The 22,764-nt window shown below is 33.9% G+C and overlaps 1 protein-coding gene across 1 annotated transcript in view; it reads right to left on the bottom strand.

The window, feature by feature from the left end:
- The window catches only part of LOC123675346 (dynein heavy chain, cytoplasmic), a 263,591-nt gene that overhangs the window by 1,353 nt on the left and 239,474 nt on the right, over positions 1 to 22,764 (bottom strand). The window contains exons 36-37 of the mRNA XM_045610709.1: positions 8,860 to 9,057; positions 8,632 to 8,803 (exon numbers count right to left, since the gene is read on the bottom strand). Coding sequence (XP_045466665.1) covers positions 8,632 to 8,803; positions 8,860 to 9,057 — 370 coding nt within the window. The remainder of the gene's footprint in view (positions 1 to 8,631; positions 8,804 to 8,859; positions 9,058 to 22,764) is intronic.

Below are 22,764 nucleotides of genomic sequence, written 5' to 3'. Positions count from 1 at the left end.
GGAATAACGAATAACAAAATAACTTGGACTTGATGAGCGAAGAATATGTGGGTGATCTTTTTTTTGGAATATTTCGCAGCACCTTACTGAAACCTGAGGTGTAGTATATTTGAATTTATCGGCGTTGAATGGTAGAAACTGAAACGGAAAAATGAAGATTAGTTGTTCCTCCAAAATATTTGAAAATTTTTTCACAAAATAGACACACAGACACTTGATTATCAGCTTTGATGAAGTATTTCCAAACAAATGACTTTTTGTCTCCAGGACGCATTTTTATTTTCGGAAATAATTAATCGTTCCAAGATGAAATTACTTTCGTTGGAACATTCGAACTGAAAGAGACTGAAATGTATGAGAGCATATCCCCTTTTATTTTATATGAATAAGGGTTTCTAAAAATTCATTAATGGCTTCGTACTTTTCTGCCTTCAATTCAGAAAATGTATTATTTTGTTGAGATCACTCTGACATGCCAAATGCATATTATTTACAATTTATGAAACTTCAACTCCAGTTTCGAATAAATTAGGAATAGAAACTCAAGTATTCCCTAATTATTGGTGTAAATGGAATAAAAAATTTAAAGATTTCATGAATGATATAAATCTCAGGCATCAGAGTGATTTCCCGAAGATGCATATTCAGCTGAGTAATGAATTGTTCCCGGTAACTGAATGATCCAAATGTCTACCAAGTGATAAAATGTGTAGTTTATTACTAAGCGCAACTTATTCGGGAATCTTTGGCTATTGCCGACGATATTTAAACATTTTCAACGCATTGAAGGTCATGTCGCATACGAGGATTTTTATTCGAATAAACATCCGATTTTTGAAATGCTCGATTATCGAATAACCGATTAATGAAAACATTCGATTATGCCCAACACTACAAATTAGTACGTTGTCGTTGAAGAAATTGGCTTATTTTAATAAATAAGATTATTTAAGGGACGATTTTACTATTAGTTGATAGACAGAAGGCACGAGATTAATGCCAGTAAGTTCGAACTTGAAGTTCAACTAATGAACACGGCTTTTTACAAAATCTGGGGAATGATACAGGATTCAAACTTACTGGTATTAACCAAGTTCCTTCTGTCTATCAATTAATACCGAAATCGTTCCTCAAATACTCTTATTTATGAAAATAAGCCAATTCCTTCAACGACACCATACTAATTTGAATGACAATTTATTTGTTTGGATTCCAAATACTGACAGGGGAACCAAAAATGACGTATTGGTGAATACCAAAGCTTTTTTCCCGGATAAACTGCTCAAAGAGGCAGAGGAGAAAAATGAAATTTTGAAACACATCAATTTTCTAGTTCTACAGCGAATAAAAGAGCTAGAACTAAAAATAGAAGGTTATGAAGAAAAAACCATAACAAAGACTGAATCCTAATCTGTCAGATGTCAGGAAGATAAGAACATAAACAAGAAACAAGAGAATAACTCAAAAATTAACAAAGCCAAAACATATTCTGATTCTGTAATTGAGAAACATCGTAAAATGGATACAGACCAGAAAACAAAAACAGTGAACTTCAACACCGCAGAAAACGTAATAAACAACAATTCGAAACAAACTCAAACTGCAATTCCTTTAAGTAATTTAGAATCAACCCAAAAAGAAAGACATAACACATAAACCTACAACGGAAAAGGAAACCTTTTAGCAGGTAGTATACAAAAGAAGGAAAACATAGAAAAATGAACTAGGAACTGGAGATCCACAACAAAAAAGTAACAATTACAAATCCATCAAACCATCTAAGGCAGACATAAAAATCTGGATGTTCATCTCTAAAGTTAGGAACTCAGTAGAAGAAAAATATATTAAATACTATGTAAATAAAAAGACTGCAACAAATATTGAAGAAATTTCGTAGTATAGGATCCCGATATAGAACGACCTTCACCGAGATGCTTATTTGATAAAACGTATTTTATATTTAATTTAACATGTCAATGAATATATCACATATGGGTTGCCTAACAAATTTTAGTCCAGAGTAGGTTTAATTAATAATTAAAAAAATTTTTTTTTTCGAACATTTCACCGGTTTGCTTATTAGATAAATTCTATACCAATCGGAAGTAGAAGCCCATAGAATGTGCAAACGTTAGGTTGCCTATTTTTTTCCGGTCACAACTCTCGGTTGCCAGGTATAAACAGGTCAATCTATACTAGCATTTTGCAACGGTCTGACTATTTAATCAAAATCAATATGATAAAAGATTATTTTATTATGAACACGGTGGTATAGGGTTGCCTGCGAAAAATCAGTCCAGAATCCCGGTTGTCGAATTTTAAAAAGTTAAATATTGCTGCGAGTGAGGACACAGCATAGCAGCTGTTTGAAGTCCGTCCAGTGAAAGAAAGAGAGTGCGCATGCTATTTGTTCTTGGAAATGAAAAGGATAGCGATAGACTCGTATATGCGTGCATTATTTTGGAGCAGATAATTATCAAAATAGATGAATTGTTATTTGATTTTTTTTAATCCATTAATTATTTATGTGTGTATATTTTTTATGTGACACTAAATGAAAAGGATAGCGATAGACTCGTGTATGCGTGCATCATTTTGGAGTAGATAATTTTTGAAATAGAGGAATAGTCAATTAATTATTTATGTGTGTATATTTTTTATGTGACACTAAAGAATCTTTACTAAAAAAGAAGGTTATAGTAATACATATATAATACTAATCTTGCAAATTTCATCTTTATTATTAGACGACAAAATGAAAAACAACAATTAAAAAAATACTTCTGTTTTTCATGAAAAATTATAAATACAAAAATTTTTGAAATAATTCAGGTTCCGAGTCATCGGACATATAACTATGATCTCCAACTTCTGAATCTTCTTCGTCATCATCACTCTCCGTTTCAGTTCTTTCGACAATGTCTTCTATCTTCAAAGGTGTATGATCCCCAATGAATCCTACTGGTTTAAAATATTCATCTAAGAACCAACCGCAGTTCTCAGGCTGAAGTTTCACGCATATTGGATCCGTTGCATCAAGCCACATGGAATTTACAAAAATAGTTCGTGAAATTTTTTGAATTAAGGATATCCAGCATGGTGGTATGGAGTTGGAGTCGAAGCCTTTTATTTTTTCTAAGAAGTGCTCACTGTCTTCTTTGGCAGAATAATTTTTCATAAAAATGCGATATCTCATGCGAAAATAAAACAAGATTTTATTTCAAAATTTGAACGACAAAAAAAAAGGAGAAAAAAAACCGAACAGAAACAAATAGGATCAAAATAGCAAATATAAACAAACAAATTTATATATTTAAATAAACAAAAGGATATAAATAGAAATAAAAACTAAAATCTTTCAGATAAAAATAACATTAAATAAAGAAATGAATTACTACTCATAAATAAAATAAATACATATTCACCACCACTCATAAAACAAACAAAAAAAAAATTATTGAAAAATCAGTATCAATCTGCAGTCAAATCATCGTCTTTAACATCCATACATAAATTTTCACTATCCATCGAATCGAGCATATTTTTTGTAGGTTGAAAACGACAACAATCACCTATCTCTTTAAGTCCTTCTTTAGCATGTTATAATAATGCTATATTTTTATTTGGAAATCTGTTTCTATTTTTTGTTTTGATGCGGTTAATAGCCGAAAATATTCTCTTGGATTTGGAATTAAATATTCTCTTGCATTTGGAATTCGAAATCTGAAATATGCAGCCACCCAAATTTGTCGATGAAATTCCAGTTAGACATTTTTTTTTCCACTGAATAGAATACCAACTGTGAGATAATGGTATATTTTCAACGGAAGTTTACACACCACCTTTTTCAATGAGGCACCCTTCGGATATTCCATCATTCTTCGTATTTATTCTCAGCCGACAGAAGTTTTATGATTTTATTATGTTTAAGTAGGTACGTTCTTCTAGAAACACGTAGAACGTAGAACTTCAATGAGAATGAACAATGAATTGAATCATAGAAACAGTCTAGACATCCGAAGTTCCATATTCCCAATCGCCTCGGTTATATTTTTTAAAACTACCAAAATCTAGTAAAATCTACCAAAGGATTTCTTCCCACTAAAAACTCCATGAAAATGCGAAAAATCTACTAAAAAAGTAGATTTCTCCTAATCTGGTCACACTGTATACGAGTCTATCGCTATCCTTTTCATTTCCAAGAACAAATAGCATGCGCACTCTCTTTCTTTCACTGGACGGACTTCAAACAGTTGCTATGCTGTGTCCTTACTCGCAGCAATATTTAAATTTTTAAAATTCGACAACCGGGATTCTGGACTGATTTTTCGCAGGCAACCCTATACCACCGTGTTCATAATAAAATAATCTTTAATCATATTGATTTTGATTGAATAGTCAGACCGTTGCAAAATGCTAGTATAGATTGACCTGTTTATACCTGGCAACCGAGAGTTGTGACCGGAAAAAAATAGGCAACCTAACGTTTGCACATTCTATGGGCTTCATACTTTCGATTGGTATAGAATTTATCTAATAAGCAAACCGGTGAAATGTTCGAAAAAAAAAATTTTTTTAATTATTAATTAAACCTACTCTGGACTAAAATTTGTTAGTCAACCCATATGTGATATATTCATTGACATGTTAAATTAAATATAAAATACGTTTTATCAAATAAGCATCTCGGTGAAGGTCGTTCTATATCGGGATCTTAGACTATCGGTAACAACTCTAAAAACAAAAGTAAAGACTACAAACTACAAATGTTTACTAGTGAAGCTCAAAGAGGACGTATACAAAAATGAATTCTAGCCAGTGGGTATAGCCTTCTCACGATTCGACTTTAGAAGAGGTCAGCATTTTTTAAAGAAAGGCCAGGACAACATAGACAACAACAGATAATAACACCACGCGCAACCCAAAGTTTCAGTATAATTCACCAAAATTTCCAATCAATTGGAAACTCAATCAATAAACTCGCCAAAATAACATCAGAAAACCCTGACTGCAATTTCCTTTGTCTGACCGAACACTGGAAATGCGAGGAGGAACTACAAAACGTCGGAATACCAAACTTCAAATGAGCAACTAGCTACTGCCGCAAGAAAGGAGAGCAGGGAGGAGTAGCCATCTTTATAAGAAAAAATCTACAATTTTCGATGAACCACCATGTAGAAAAATCAACAATTAAAGGAGAATGTGAATTTGCATCGATAAACAGCAAAATATTAGAGGAAACAATCTCACCTTGCACTGGAAGCAGACAATTTTTTCGATAGAATGGAACTAATGTGTGAGAAAATGTTAACAACAAAAATATGATCTTCATAGCAGGAGACTTCAATATCAACATGTTATCCAACATAAAAAATAAAACTGAAATGATTTCTCTAATGCAAGCATATATAACCTACACGAGACAATATTTGAACCAACAAGAGTCAGTAAACAACCTAGCTGAATTGATAACATTTTCACAAACAGTAACGTGAAAGAAGCAAAAATATTTGAAGATCACATTTCAGATCATACAGGCCAGAAAGTCATTTGTGAACGAAAAGAACGCAGTAAATCAGAATTTTACAGAATATTTTTCAGGAACGATCAAAGAGAAGATTTCCAGAAAGTTCTTCAAGATCAAAACTGGGAAGAAGTCTACAACTTACCGAAAGCAAATGTAAACCAACAATGGAACTCCTTCATATCGACTTTTAAACATATATTTGAGCAATGATTTCCATGAATAAAAGTGAATATGAACTCCCAAAAACAAACTGCCGTTTTCTCGAAGGAAGTTTTAAACATGAAACAAAAGTTAGACCATCTATTATTCCTCTCAAAGGCAAGTGAAGAATTTAAATTTCAGTATAGGGAAGCAAAGAAAAAGTATGACACCATGATAAGAACATAACGTCAGAAATATTACGAGGAAAGAATAAAAGCATCGGATAACAAAAACAAATGCATTTGGTCAATCTGTAATGAAGTAAGTGGAAGAAAGTCAAAGAAAACAAATATAGGCTTAGAAGGTCACGCAACTGATATAGCTGAAAACTTCAACCAATACCTCCTACAAATAGTACCAGAGCTAACTAAAAACTTATCATACCAAAACTCCTGTTCAAATGCAATAATGTTAAAAACAATCACTGCATATACCTTAGACCAACAACAACCACAGAAATTGAGGAATTATTTAAACTCATAAAAAACAAACATACTTGCGGCCAAGACGAAATACCTGCATCCATTATGAAATCTAGCATTGGAAAGATCAAGAAAGTTCTCTGCTACATCATCAACTCTTTGAAGAACGGAATATTTCCTGAACAGCTGAAAATGGCAGTCATCAAGCCTATCTACAAAAAAGGAGACACAGAAAATATTGAAAGCTACAGACCAATAAGCCTGCTACAAAGTTTCTCAAAAATATTTGAGTTGACAATGCATAAAAGACTGACAGAGTTTTTCCTAAACAGCAAAATCTTGAACTCAACCCAACATGGCTACCGAAAGGGCAAATCAACAACAACAGCTACTTACAACTTTATCCAAGCAATTATTAACCAACTAGAGAAAGGAAATTATGCACTGTAAATGCTTCTAGATCTATCATAAAGCATATGACTGCCTAAATATCGAGATTTTATTGAAGAAACTCTGGATGTACGGAGTACGGGGTCAAGCATATAAATGGCTGGAAACTTATCTGAAGGAAAGAAGACAATATGTTGCAGTTGAAAAATATGGAATATAAGGGCTCTCACAAATAGCTATGAAAAAACTGAGTATAGAGCAGGGACGTATATTGGGTCCTTTCTTGTTCATAATTTATGTAAATGACTTGGAGAACTATCAAACAGAACAACATGAAATGAAAGAAAGTGGAATGCGAAGGGAATCCCAATAACTTACAAATAATCAACACGGAAGAGAATACGGAATACCTCCTAACTCAATATGCCGATGACACAAACATCTTATCCTGGGAAAAGACAGTAGAAAATACCATAAACAAGGCAAGTCAACATTTCATCAAGATTGAGAAATGGTTCAACACCAATCAACTCATTCTAAATAAGGAGAAAACAACAGCTATTCTCTTCAGGACAAAACAAATTAAGGCGGAAATACCAGAACAGATTACCCTTGGAAACAGCATACAACAGCTAGAAAGATCCTCAAAATTCCTTGGAGTTTACCTGGACGAGTTACTAGATTGGGGGGAACACGTGAGGTATGTGTCGAGAAAATTAAACTCAACAACATATGCTCTAAGAAGTATATCATCCCACATGAATGAGGCAACAACAAAGACCTTTTATTATGCCTGCTTTGAAGCCATAGCAAAATACGGTATCGTATTTTGGGGGTCCAGCTCAGATATCCAGCATATTTTTGTGATTCAAAAGAGAGCAATAAGATCCATTACAAAAATGAAAGCTAAAGAAAGTTGTAGAGGAGTCTTCAAGAAACACAAAATCCTCACAATATACGGTTCATACGTATATGAGTGCTTGATATACCAGCGAATTCCAAACTGAAAAAAGCCATAGTTATCCAACGAGAACCAACGACATCATGTACCCAATTCATAGGCTTACACTCTCAGAAAAAGGAACACACTATAGATGTATCAAGTTTTTCAATAATCTACCCAACAGGCTACAAAGACTAAGATCACACAAAACCTTCAAGCGAGAACTCAGGAAGTACCTTATTGACTTAGAACCCTATACAATACAAGAATTTCTGGATACAAATTAAATTAAAGATCTATGTTTCTTTTGACACAATTTAATGCAGTTTCATGTAACTCTTAGAAATAAAGAAGCAATACACTAGCCTTTTCTAAAGAATCCATTTATCTTCTAAATGGTTGGGGATCAGCTATGAAGTCATTAAAGTGACGTTAAGTTTTGTCTTCTAATTCTTGACGTGAATTTACCATAGATAGCATAGACTTCTTCATTAAAACAACAGCAAACTGTGTAGTTCAAAGGATTAAAATCGCGGCATGAATCAGAGCTTTGCTGCACCTCTACCAATCCATCGATTCGGAAAATTTCAACATTTACCCGTTTTAACGATGTTTCATTTCGGCGACCAAAAATTTTTCATTCGCATAATGCATACTTATTAATTTTATATTAACAATATAAACATAATTTTATCATTACTTCCTACCATCATCTGTTATTACTCAGAATAAAAATATTCCAAAAACGATACATTGTATCGTACTTTACACCGTTAGTTCTCACATAATGCATACTTATTAAGTTTATATTAACAATATAAACATAATTTTATCATTACTTCCTACCATCATCTGTTATTACTCAGAATAAAAATATTCCAAAAACGATACATTGTATCGTACTTTACACCATTAGTTCTGCACCGGTGTGGATTTGCCTAACACAGTAATTGCATATGAAATTTTGATAGCATACAGTATCATAATAAATTTTATTCTTGTATAAAATTGCTGCCATTAAAAAGGACAATATTACTTTCAACAACCATTTAGAATTTCTATTTTGGAAGAAAACATTATGTGCTAAGAGACATACAATTATTTCAAAATATCATAAATTGTAGAGAAAAATCAAAATTTCTTATTACCTGTAACAGCAAAACTATCACTGGGAATAGTAGATTTATCGTGAGAGTCTGTGATCGTTACATCCAAATGTAATTCTTCAAGAGACCAACTATTTGCTTGTGCAACACACTGCCTTGTGGCTGTTATATAAGCTTCAGGATTCAATAAACCTCCAAGCCATACAGGAAAACTCTAAAAACAATAAAAAAAAATGTATTGAATACTAACACAGTCACTTTCTCATTAACCTGTAATTCTTTAGCACCATAGCTAGAAACCAAATCAGAAACCTGCTGCAGCTGTTTCACCCTCTGACTGAAATCTGTGATCCATTGAATTACGGTACATCCCTTTGGCACAGTATAACGACACCAATTCGTTGGAATTATACCACGAACCAATTCACTCAACATCTTTCTATGATAGTTAGTTTGTTTCTTTTCACCCTACAATAAATACAGTATAGAATATAAAGATACTTTGTGTTGATTAACAAGTTTAATTTTGTTTACTAATCTAAAAATACTTTTGATATATTGAATCATATACAGTGTGTGTGTTTCATTATAAGAGGTGAATACTGAGAATAGATGTTACTGATATATCAGTTTTATATTAAAAAAAAAACATATAACATTGATAGTTTACAATATAAACAATTAATTAAAATCGAGCCTTCTATTCTATTTTTGTTAATTTTTAATTTATTTAATTGTTCTTTTATATATATAGTATTCATTGTTGCCAGTTGTATGTCCCGCTGAATATTTTGATAGATGGTATAATGGAGATTGGACATAAGAAACTATTGGTTGTAAAGGATTTCCTTCTCTGTGGGTTTTGGGTAATCCGTATATTTTTGGTCTTTTGCTGTGTTGTGTATTGTTAATGTTTTGTGATCAATTTCTGATATGAATCCTTTCTCTATCAAATTCTTTAGTATTTTGTTGTTTTGTTTTAATAATGTTAGCGTCATGTCACGTTTAGTCTTTATGTATGTGTGTAACGTTACAATTGCCCATGAGACTCTAAGGACTAATTTCTAGGGGTGGTTTGGCTTATTTGGCAACAAAACTCCTACCCAGGTTTTTACAAATTTAATAAAATTAAAATATACAATGATCGATCCTTTTCACTCCAAACAAATAATAAAATAGAAACTTAACTTAAAACGATTTTAAATGAGTTACTCTACTACTAGGATGGAACCTATTCCGTAAATTATCTTCAGCCTTCTGAACACCAATTCTTATCAGGAAGCTATAGTACTCCAATCCCCATTCAACGAAGTTGATGTGATAATGCCAGGTATTTCGCAGGTATTCTCCCAGATTCAGGAACCAAAGTGGTCCAACATACGTACTATTCCAAATTCTGTATCTCAAGGAAGTAGTTCTTGATATCTATCAATCCCAAGAAAGGTTTTCTTTGTTCTAATCCCACGGGAGGTTTCTTCGTTCTAATCCCACGGGAGGTTTCTTCGTTCTAATCCCACGGGAGGTGCGAGAATCCCGACACAATTCTCGCCGATAAATAAGATTCCGAGTCTCAAATTAAATTAATAATGACTGAAATCTAAATCTGAGGTACTTATTCTTGCTGAAGTCTCAATAATCATTGAAAATCTTTCAGAAGATTCTCTCCAGAAACGCGCATCTGCGCTCCGACCGATAGTACACGATATGATACGATTAATTGACAAATTACCGCGTCTTCAAAAATTCCAGTAGCGTAACATGGAATGAAGCGTGCAAAATCGTTGCATGTGATATTATCTTTCAAAAAATTGCTCATTTTTTCTTTGTATTACGTGTTTGTCTGCTCTTGTAATTGGTAATTCGTTGGATAGCTCCCCTGGCCGAGACGGTTTTTCGCCACGTTTGTTGAGGAATTGTTCTGGAGTCTTGGCGTTTTCGGTTTTTCTTATATTTTGGAAATCTCTCTCCAGCTGCACTTTGCCCTGATTGGTGATCTGCTTCTGTAACACCCATTTATAAGAGGGGTGATAAGCTGTCTCCACTGAATTATAGACCTATAAGTCTGCTGTCGGTCCTGTCTAGCGTCTTGGAGAGAATAGTTTGTGACCAGGTGATTGATTTCTGCTCAACTCGGAAGATTTTTCCCGACCAACAGCACGGATTCCTACCGCACCGTTCAGCCCTCACTAACCTAATTTGTTGTCTCAACGACTGGACCAAGGCATGGGATGCGAACGTTCCAGTTGATGTGATCTATCTAGATTTTTCTAGAGCATTTGACCGTGTTCCACATAAACGTCTACTTCATAAGCTGAACCATTTGGGGTTGAAAGGGGGTCTTCTTGAGAGGATTCGTGCGTTTTTGACCAACACAACTTTTCGAGTGAGGGTTGGTGGTGTTTACTCATCTTCCGAGTGGCATGTTCAAATTGGTGTTCCTCAGGGATCGGTTCTCGGTCCCATTTTGTTCCTTCTATATACCTCTGATCTCCCTGGTTTTTTTTATCGACATGTTCTATGCATGCGGACGATACCAAGATTTATAATTTTCCTCTTCTCAATCCCACAACTCTCCAGCGAGATTTTGACAAGCTGTCCGCTTGGTGTCGGGAATGGTTGCTTCCACTAAACCTGGATAGGTGTCATGTGCTGCACATAGGCAGGAATAATCCGCGACTTTCGTATGTAATGGACGATTATTGTCTCTCTCCTGTCACCAGTCAAAGTGATTTGGGCTTGACCATAACTAGCGATCTGACCTGGTCCACCCATGTTGCTTCAATTACCGCTAAGGCCCGTCAACTTACCTACCTGGTTCAGAGATTCTTCCGAGGCTCTGACAGATCAATTTGTAAACTGATATATGAGTCTTTCATACGCCCTATCATGGAATACGCTGGTCCAGTGTGGTGGACTGCCCTTATTGGTGAGATAAATTCTCTCGAGTCTATCCAGAGATGGAATACCAGAATCCCATATGGAATCGCCCGACCTGATTATGAGACCCGCCTTCGTCTGAATAACATGACAACATTTGCGCACTAGAGGTGACCTGATATTCACATACAAGTGTATGCATGGAATTTTTGGTCCTCAGGTGGAAGCCATATTCTGCAAAAACAGTAATCTTCGACGTCACAATTTTAAATTGAGGAAGGAGAATTTCCGGACCATTCCAAGGCACATGTTCCTTCCCATCAGAGTGTTCTCATCCTGGAACAGACTTCCCAGTTCCGTGGTCGATAGCTCTACTACCAACAGCTTTAAAAACAGGTTATACAGATTAAATTTAATGATGGAGAAATGTTCGCTGTGTTAGTGCTGAATTTTTGTGTCCAATATGTGTTACCCACATTTGAAATAATTCGATATTTTTTTATCATATTCATTCTAATGAATGAATATGATAAAAAAAAATCTTAGCTTATATATAAAAAAATCCAATGTACACTTCCCTAAAATAAAGATAAACTAATGTTTATCTATAAATACCTATAAACCCAAATAAGCTTGTAGTGACTCGGTTTGCTCAGAGATGGCGCCATGGTGGTAATGCGCCACACAACATCGGCCCCGGCGTATTTAAAAGGGTCGACGCGAAGCAACCGATTCACTTCTCACCCAATGGTGTGGGAAGGTGTGTCTTAGGCAGAGATCGCTGGATAGCCTAACCGATGAGTCCACCAGCGATCTCGGGACGAAACACAATACCCCTCGGGAGAGGGCGTACATTAAACTTGGCTCGAGACAGACTCGCCAAAAGCTTATATATAAAAAAATCCAATGTACACTTCCCTAAAATAAAGATAAACTAATGTTTATCTTTATTTTAGTAAAGATAAATCTTATCTTTATTTTAGTAAAGATAAACTAATGTTTATCTTTATTTTAGGGAAGTGTACATTGGATTTTTTATATATAAGCTTATTTGGGTTTATAGGTATTTACCTCAACTCTAATTGTAGTACTAATAATAATGATCATAACTAAGATGCATAGAATCCCTGGTGTGTACTGATTCGATTTTGTTTCAGACTTTTTGAGATATTCACCTATTGCTTTGGTGCTCGGATTCACCAGAGTTCTGTAAGGTGACGCTCTTCAAAAATTTTCGAACTCCCGCTGTCTGCCTGGCGCCGTTTAAAAATGAAATGCTTATTTCAGACTTTACAAACTTTCACAATAAATAACAACCCAGTTCCTATTGAAATGAATGGAATATAATGATAGTCTATTGGCCAGTAGCACCATTCGCCTGAACATTGATTAAAAATTTAAACATTGAATACTTTATGATTCATCTTGCACCATGTTTTAAATGACGTTTAATGTGGCCTAATCACCGGTTACACTAAACAGGAAAATTTGGACGTTTTTCTCGATTAGTTTCAAACAGGGTTGTGCGCATAGACCTCATATTATTAGATATCAGGTCTATGGTTCTGCGCAACACAAAACGTCGAAACATATGATGGTGGGTTTATGCACCATTCCTAAGAAATAAGACTAAACATAGGGACTAATGGTGGGTTTATGCACCATTCCAAGAGTTAAGGACTAAGAACAACGAACTAAGAACTAAACCTAAGAATTCAGTGGCGTTTATGTACCCTCTTGTTAGTTCTTAGTTAAGACATGCGCACGTGCTCGAAAGATATTACATGTATAATTTAAAGCATTTAGTTAATTTTCTTTTCCTGTATTATTCATAATTAAAATACCCAAAATACCTCAGTGGCGACTAGGATAACGGACATTATAGTGTGAAATCATCGTATTTAGAAGATTCACCGAATTCGAAATATTATTTCATGTGAAGTGAACTTTATTAGTGAAACACGTGCTCATCATGCCGGGAGATCAAGCAGCGTCCACGTCTTTCATCGGTCAGCTACGAAAATTTCAGCTGACTTGAATATTTACAAAGCCAGGCTAAGAAATTATTTCAGTGCAAATAATATTTCCCAACATGTAGACGAGGAATCGTATAAAATAATCTTCAGCATATGTAGTCCAGCATTGCCGGAAGCAAAAACGTTTGATGTACTGATACAGTTGACATACAAGTCATACCTCATGTACCTCCGTGATGTAAAGTGTTTATTTATGAAATAAACTTTATTATTATTATTATTATTATGAACATTTTCAACCGAAGAAATAAGTGTTGGCTGAACGCTTCAAATTATTCGTTTCAAGAAAGGAGCGAGAAGAATCTGTTCGTGAGTGGGCTGCATCGTTAAGGTGTTTGGCAATCTCTTGCGAGTTTGGGGCTGAATTGGACATTTATTTGCAGGATCGTTTTGTCTGTGGTTTTGGAAAAGGGATGATTATGGACAGACTCTTTGAAGAAGACAAAAATATCACATTTGAGCAAGCGATCACCGTAGCAGAAAACAAAATGGTGGCATCCCAGAGTTACCAGATGTCGCAATCCATGAAGACCGATCAACCTTATACGCAACCGCAGCAACGACAGGGTAGGTCACCAATCAGGCAAGGAGGTGGAAATGCCGGTGGTACTAGCGCAGGTCAGCAGAGACACGACGTTGCAGATCATTCCTCATGGAGCTCAAAACAACAGGGATGCTCCTGTTGTGGGAAAAAGAGGCACACACCAAAGATAAGTGCTTTTTGAAAGATAATTTTTGTAATATTTGTAGGAAGAAAGGTCATCTTTCGAATGTTTGTTTCAGTAGAAAAAGCAAAAATCAACATAATTATATAAACAATGATACTAATGAAAATTCCGATAAAACAGATGATTTTTCATTATATGTTCTGAATGAAAATATTTCTTTTCAAATCGATATAATGATAGAATCGATAATTCTCTTTTGTCAAATCGATTCAAGAGCTAGTATTTCTTGTATATCAGAAAAATTGTTTGAGCAAAAATGAAAAAAAAAACGTGCAAGTTAGAACCATCTAATAAGTCTGTATACTTTTATAACGGAACTAGAGTTCAACCATTGGGCATATTACCATTAAATGTGAAATATAAAAATGTTGTGAATAAAATAAATTTTTACGTTATGAAAAACGGTGGTACACCAATTTTGAGAGGAGATTTTATGAAGTCATATAATATTGGTTTTTTCTATTTTAAAATTTATAGATGGAAATGTGGATGGCAAGACTAAATGTTTAATTGGCGAATTTCCTGAAGTTTTTTATGAAGGCTTAGGCAAATTCAATAAAGGCACTATCAACCTTGAACTAAAAGACATCAATTACTTCAGAAGGATGCAAAGGGGGAATGGACGAAAAGTTGTAAAAAATATTAAATATCTGTTGAAATCAACAGAAATTTTGGTTCATTTTAATCCAAATTTGAAAATTAAATTGACGATAGATGCTAGTCCTCATGGTATCGGGGCTATATTGAGTCATACTTATCCTTCAGGAGCTGAAAGACCTATTGCTTATGCCTCAAAGTCATTAACTAGGGCTGAAAAAAATTATTCACAAATAGAACGTGAGGGATTTGCTATAATTTTCGGAGTAATAAAATTTCACCATATGCAAAAAAATTTTACTCTTGTTACGGATAATGAGCCTTTGATGGCAATTTTTGGAAATAAAAAATCCATTCCTCAATTTTCAGCGAACAGACTTAGATGTTCGGCAGTTATTCTTTCAAATTATGATTATGAAATTGAATATTTCAAATCTTCAGATAATAATGCAGATGCTCTGTCTAGAATGTTGGCTGAAAATTCAACACAAAACACATTCCAAAGTGATATTGATTTACCTCATTGAAATTTCTTAGCAAAAGTTATATTTTTCCTATAAATTTTGAAGAAGTTCAAAAAGAAACAATAATGGATGTTAAATTGGGTAAAATTAAGACTTTCATGATCAAGGATTGGCCAAATTATATAGATGATCCAAATCTCTGACCTTATTTTTCAAGACGATCAGAATTTGCCATGTCTGATAAATGTTTGTTTTGGAACCACAAGATTAGAGTTCCCTCAAATTGCGTCAGAAATTTCTTGAGAATTTACATTTAAGTCATTTAGATATCGTAAAAATGAAAAGTATTGCAAGATCTCATTTTTGGTGGCCTAACCTCGATAAAGACATTGAAAATTTAGTAAAAAAATGTATTGGCTGTTCAAAAAATTCTAGTAATCCTCCCAAAGTTCCCTTGGCGGGATGGAAATAGTCGAAAGAAGTGTGGCAAAGATTGCATATCGATTTTTTGGGACCTATTAAGAATAAGCATTACCTGGTTGTTCTTGATGCTCATTCTAAATAGCTTGAAGTTTTTGAATCTACATCAACTAGTGCACAAATGACTATAAAATTTTTAAGACAATCTTTTGCTTGATTTGTTGTTTTGCCTGGAACAATTTTTTCTGATAACGCTTCTCGTTTCACTTCGACCGAATTCCCGGATTTTTTAAAGAATAACAATATCTCCCATGTTACTAGTCCGCCCTTTCATCCACAATCAAATGGTGCTGCGGAAAATTCTGTCAAAACTATCAAAAAATGTCTCAAGAGGTCATTTTCGGAGAACACCCCTCTGGATACAAATATAGTCCTTTCAAGATTTCTATTAGATTACCGTACTACTAAGCACTCTACTACTGGAGTGAGCCCAGCTCAACTAATGTTTGGCAGAAATTATAGGACCAAATTTGATGCTTTGTTATATAGACCGACCAGTAAATATGTAGAAAATAGTAGTATAGACCTATAATAACATGGACTGGGCGTTAGAGAGAGACCATTGATATCGGTGTATTGTGACAAGGATGGAAGTTTAAAGGCAAAACATTGGTTTTCTGAACTGATTGTATGTGTTTTCTTGTGGTGATTACTGATTTTTAAACAATTTACTGAGTGTTTGTTGGTGTTCTGGTGCTTATTTCAGTACTAATAAACAATTTTAAATATCTCTGCTTCAAGGGTAAATTATAATTGTGTTGTTATATCCAAAAAAGGGTTGGACGTGACATTTCATAGGTAAGAAAACAAGAAGGGATTTATCGTTTATTTATTGAATATTTTCACAGGTTTCCGAGAAATTGAATTGAATGGGTAATGGAAATATGGAGTAAAGTCTAAAAAACCTTCTGACAGAGGACTATTATGTCAATCCCTATATGGAACCAAAGTTTTGAAGGAAGGAGCCATACAATTATGATATTGAGAACATGTGTTACTAAAATAATAATGAATACTATACAGCAAATTCCTGACATTCATAAATACGGAGTTTTGAATTTTTGACCATGTTATTCCAGTTTCGAAGCCCTGATTTGAATCTTTTCGTAGGATGTTAATCATAATTTGTTTATATTGATATTTATTATGTTTTTTTTTTCCATATGCGCTTGCATATTTGATGATAAAAGGTAATATAATAAACCCATGTATAAAATTTGCAGTACTTTTTTAAACCGTTTGAGTATAGAGGAAGATGTATACTTTTGGAACTTAAGGCTGAATTTGTCCTTTGATAGGAAAAATATGGCACTTTTATTCTAAATAACACTCACTATTTCATTTCCTCAGTCTATTTCTAAAAATATTTCAGCTATTTTTTCTGAAGATAAAAGATATAAAATTTTAAAAATTTTATAAATTTTATAAATTTTCTTTTGTGTTTTTACTTATCACAAATTTTGTATTTCCTAAAGCTCAGTTACACTTGTAACTACATTATATTGAATATAAATTTATCTATAATATTATTGATATACTGAACTATCTAAAAACCCTGGAATAGAAATTAAAAAATCTTTTCTTTCAGGTAGCACTTAATAAAATTCATCTTTTTCTGAAAGAAATTTTAGATAATATGAAAATCTGTACCATACAAGTCCTAAATATGATTCATTTAGCTATTTCAATACTATTCTCATCTGAATATCTCAATATTTTTCCTAAAAAAAAATTAAAAGCGCGTTATTCCCATAGCCATATCAAGCTATTTCAATTCTTTTTCCATCCGAATAACTTAATATTTCTCATTAAAAAAATTAAAAACGCTTCATTCCTATAGCCATTTAGCTATTTCAATAATCAACTAATGCGAAAAACTCAATATTTCTCCAAAAAAAAAAATTAAAAACGCGCTATTCCCTTAGTAAATTCGCATTTTCTGCCTTTCTACTTCCTTCCTTCACAACACCTCTCTCTTCAATAGTCCGCAGAGCGAAGCGAGTAGAAGCCACGTGAGGGCTAGTCTATGTTATTATAGGTCTATGGTTAGTAGATGTACAATTGCGAAAGAGATTACATGTTCAATTTGAAGCATTTAATTAATTTTCTTTTCCTGTATTATCCATAATTAAAATACCCAAAAATACCTCACAGATACACCTAATACTTTTCATCAAAAACCACGAATAACGGAACATAAAACAAAAGAAACTGGTACTCGTTAATATTGAAATTCTATGCGGTGCACGCGCACTTATATATTTTACCTAAGCCATTAGTTCTTAGTTGGTCAACTTTCTAGTGTTAGTGTTAGTTCTTAGGTGAAGTGCATAAACGCCCTCATTGATTTGTTAGCGTTCAATTCTTAGTTCTTAGGAATGGTGCATAAACCCACCATTAGTTGAAAGTTGGTAAACTTTCTAGTGCTAGTGTTAGTTCTTAGGTAAAGTGCATAAACGCCCTCATTGATTTGTTAGCGTTCAATCCTTAGTTCTTAGGTTTAGTCTTAGTTCTAAGGAATGGTGCATAAACCCACCATAAGAATTGAACGCTAACAAATCAATGAGGTCGTTTATGCACTTTACCTAAGAACTAACACTAGTACTAGAAAGTTGACCAACTTTTAACTAAGAACTAAGGGCTTAGGTAAAATATAGAAATGCGCGTGCTTCGTATAGAATTTCAATATTAACGAGTACCAGTTTCTATCATATTATGTTCCGTTATTCGTGTTTATCGATGAAAAGTATTAGCTGTATTTGAAAAAATCAAATTTAATTTTTTCACAATCAATATCAATGTCAAACATCAAAGTACAGAACAAATAAAAAGTAGTTCGAGCATGTGCGCATTCCATTACTAAGAACTAAGAAGAGAGTGCATAAACACCACTGAATTCTTAGGACCAGTTGCACCATTTGCCTAATCGGTTCTTAAAAATTTAAACATTGATTACGTCCTGATTTCTTTTGCACCATCTGTCAAATGACGTTTAATGTGATTGTGGCCTAATCACCGGTTACACTAAACAGGAAAATTCGGACGTTTATTTTCCCGATTAGTTTTAAGCAGGGTTTTGCGCATAGACCTAATATCAATTTGACATTAGGTCTATGGTTCTGAGCAACTCAAAACTCCGAAACATATGACTTATTACATAACCTGATCATTATTTTTTTTATGGACATAACCTGATGGTGTCTCATTTACTGCTTTCGGTATATGTCACACCGTTCGCACCATTCCCACCTTAAGCTCCCTAAGCTTTCGGCAAATCACACTTTTCGCACCGTCTGCACTTTTCTGCGTTCGGTAAATGTCAACCGAATGCACCGGTACATAACCTTTGGCACCTCCTAGGTAGACGGAGAAAAGGGTGCGAACTGTGGACCATAGATTACAATAATATTAACATAAAAAAGAAGAAAAGAAGTACGCCAAATTCGGTGGGATAGGAATTTTTGATTTCAAGAGGCATTAAAAATATTTCAATTGATGCCTTTTTTGATTACATTAATTTTCTCTTGAAATGAGGTAGATCGTATTAAGCTTTGAACCTAAAATTAGAAATTAAGGATTGGTTTGAAAATAGGTACCGGGTTTTTCACCATAATTTGACCCCCCCTTTAACTTTGTTACTAAAAGAGGTACAAAAAAATGTTTTCAACAAAAGTTTCATGAAATCGACTAGTGTTTTCTAAAATGATTTCAGAAAATTAAATATATACAGGGTGGGCAACATATTGCATGCAACTTCATTTTTTCAAATGGAAGTCTTCCTTCATTCTTTGATGGTTTATTCGTCGGTTTTATTTCATTCCTAGGTATTTATAAAGATCGTCCCATTTCATTGCTTCTATCTCCTGTCCATTGGAGAGAGCTATCGGTTCATCTTGGATTTTTCCACGCACTACGCTAATAGTACGACACTTGTTCAATCCGAATTTCATCCCCACGTCTTCCGAAAAATTTTCCACCAGTTTGACCATAATTTGCAAGTGGTTTTTGTTGCCTGTTATAAGTTTTAGGTCATCCATGTAAAGCAAATGATTGAGTGCAATAGTATTTCTGTTTCCTTTGACATTGAAACCTTTTTCAGTAGCATTCAGTTGTTTAGAAAGGGGGTTCAGCGCCAAGCAGAACCATAAAGGACTCAACGAATCTCCTTGGAAAATTCCCCTTTTTATTGGAATATCTTTAGTAGTTATGTTCGCCGTAGAGAGTTCGATATTAGTTCTCCAGTTGCACATTGCATACTTCAGAAAGTTTATTGTAATTGGATCGATCTTGTATATTTCCAAAATTTTTGTCAGCCACCCATGTGGAATAGAGTCGAAGGCCTTCTTATAGTCAAAATATGTCATAAAAAGATTTCTGTGTTTTTTGAAAGCTTGGTTGCATATGATGGAATCTATTATCAGCAGTTCCTTCGATCCTAGTGCATTCTTGGAACATCCTTTCTGCTGTGCGGTCATTATGTTATTTGTCTCGCAATGTTTGTAGATACAAGATGCTATACATGATGTGATGATTTTATATACTGTTGGTAGACATGTAATTGGTCTGTATTTTGATGGATCCGCTGTGTGTTACATATCCTTCGGTAAGAGGTAAGTGGTCCCTGCTGTTAAAAATTTGGCATTTCCGTTGGATTACTCATAACACCATTTATGGTTTCAACTAGCCTGCCGTGTATACACCAAAATTTTTTCAACCAAAAGTTGTGGATTCCATCTGGGCCGGGTGATTTCCAATTGTGTGTGTTTTTCAATATTTCATGGAATTCTTCTAGAGAAACTGCGTTCTGCGGCATTTGTTCTATTGTCTCACAGGATTTCTCTTCACTTCTTATCCAATCAGCCTGGGAGTTGTAGGGGGTTGGTGTAGCCAGTTGATCTGTCCAAAAATTCTCAAAATCCTCGACGGTTGGATAACTTCCTGGTGTTGCTGACATATTATTGTTTAACATTCTATAGAATTTTCTTTCGGAGTTTTCAAAAATCATATCATCCTGTTTTCTTCTATAGCTCTCATTGTATCTTCTAGTATAGGATCCCGATATAGAACGACCTTCACCGAGATGCTTATTTGATAAAACGTATTTTATATTTAATTTAACATGTCAATGAATATATCACATATGGGTTGCCTAACAAATTTTAGTCCAGAGTAGGTTTAATTAATAATTGAAAAAAATTTTTTTTTCGAACATTTCACCGGTTTGCTTATTAGATAAATTCTATACCAATCGAAAGTATGAAGCCCATAGAATGTGCAAACGTTAGGTTGCCTATTTTTTTCCGGTCACAACTCTCGGTTGCCAGGTATAAACAGGTCAATCTATACTAGCATTTTGCAACGGTCTGACTATTTAATCAAAATCAATATGATTAAAGATTATTTTATTATGAACACGGTGGTATAGGGTTGCCTGCGGAAAATCAGTCCAGAATCCCGGTTGTCGAATTTTAAAAAGTTAAATATTGCTTCGAGTGAGGACACAGCATAGCAGCTGTTTGAAGTCCGTCCAGTGAAAAGAAGAGAGTGCGCATGCTATTTGTTCTTGGAAATGAAAAGGATAGCGATAGACTCGTATATGCGTGCATCATTTTGGAGCAGATAATTATCAAAATAGATGAATAGTTATTTAATTTTTTTTAAATCAATTAATTATTTATGTGTGTATATTTTTTATGTGACACTAAATGAAAAGGATAGCGATAGACTCGTGTATGCGTGCATCATTTTGGAGTAGATAATTTTTGAAATAGAGGAATAGTCAATTAATTATTTATGTGTGTATATTTTTTATGTGACACTAAAGAATCTTTACTAAAAAAGAAGGTTATAGTAATACATATATAATACTAATCTTGCGAATTTTATCTTTATTATTAGACGACAAAATGAAAAACAACAATTGAAAAAATACTTCTGTTTTTCATGAAAAATTATAAATACAAAAATTTTTTGAAATTATTCAGGTTCCGAGTCATCGGACATATAACTATGATCTCCAACTTCTGAATCTTCTTCGTCATCATCACTCTCCGTTTCAGTTCTTTCGACAATGTCTTCTATCTTCAAAGGTGTATGATCCCCAATGAATCCTACTGGTTTAAAATATTCATCTTAGAACCAACCGCAGTTCTCAGGCTGAAGTTTCACGCATATTGGATCCGTTGCATTAAGCCACATGGAATTTACAAAAATAGTTCGTGAAATTTTTTGAATTAATGATATCCAGCATGGTGGTATGGAGTTGGAGTCGAAGCCTTTTATTTTTTCTAAGAAGTGCTCACTGTCTTCTTTGGCAGAATAATTTTTCATAAAAATGCGATATCACATGCGAAAATAAAACAAGATTTTATTTCAAAATTTGAACGACAAAAAAAAAAGGAGAAAAAAACCGAACAGAAACAAATAGGATCAAAATAGCAAATATAAACAAACAAATTTATATATTTAAATAAACAAAAGGATATAAATAGAAATAAAAACTAAAATCTTTCAGATGAAAATAACATTAAATAACGAAATGAATTACTACAGTTGAACATAACAAAATTATTGAAAAATCAGTATCAATCTGCAGTCAAATCATCGTCTTTAACATCCATACATAAATTTTCACTATCCATCGAATCGAGCATATTTTTTGTAGGTTGAAAACGACAACAATCACCTATCTCTTCAAGTCCTTCTTTAGCATGTTATAATAATGCTATATTTTTATTTAGAAATCTGTTTCTATTTTTTGTTTTGATGCGGTTAATAGCCGAAAATATTCTCTTGCATTTGGCATTCGAAATCTGAAATATGCAGCCACCCAAATTTGTCGATGAAATTCCAGTTAGACATATTTTTTTCCACTGAATAGAATACCAAATGTGAGATAATGGTATATTTTCAACGGAAGTTTACACACCACCTGTTTTCAATGAGGCACCCTTCGGATATTCCATCATTCTTCGTATTTATTCTCAGCCGACA

Source organism: Harmonia axyridis, chromosome 1 (assembly GCF_914767665.1).
Source record: "Harmonia axyridis chromosome 1, icHarAxyr1.1, whole genome shotgun sequence".
NCBI lineage: Eukaryota > Metazoa > Arthropoda > Insecta > Coleoptera > Coccinellidae > Harmonia > Harmonia axyridis.
This window is presented reverse-complemented; position numbering and strand designations above follow the sequence as displayed.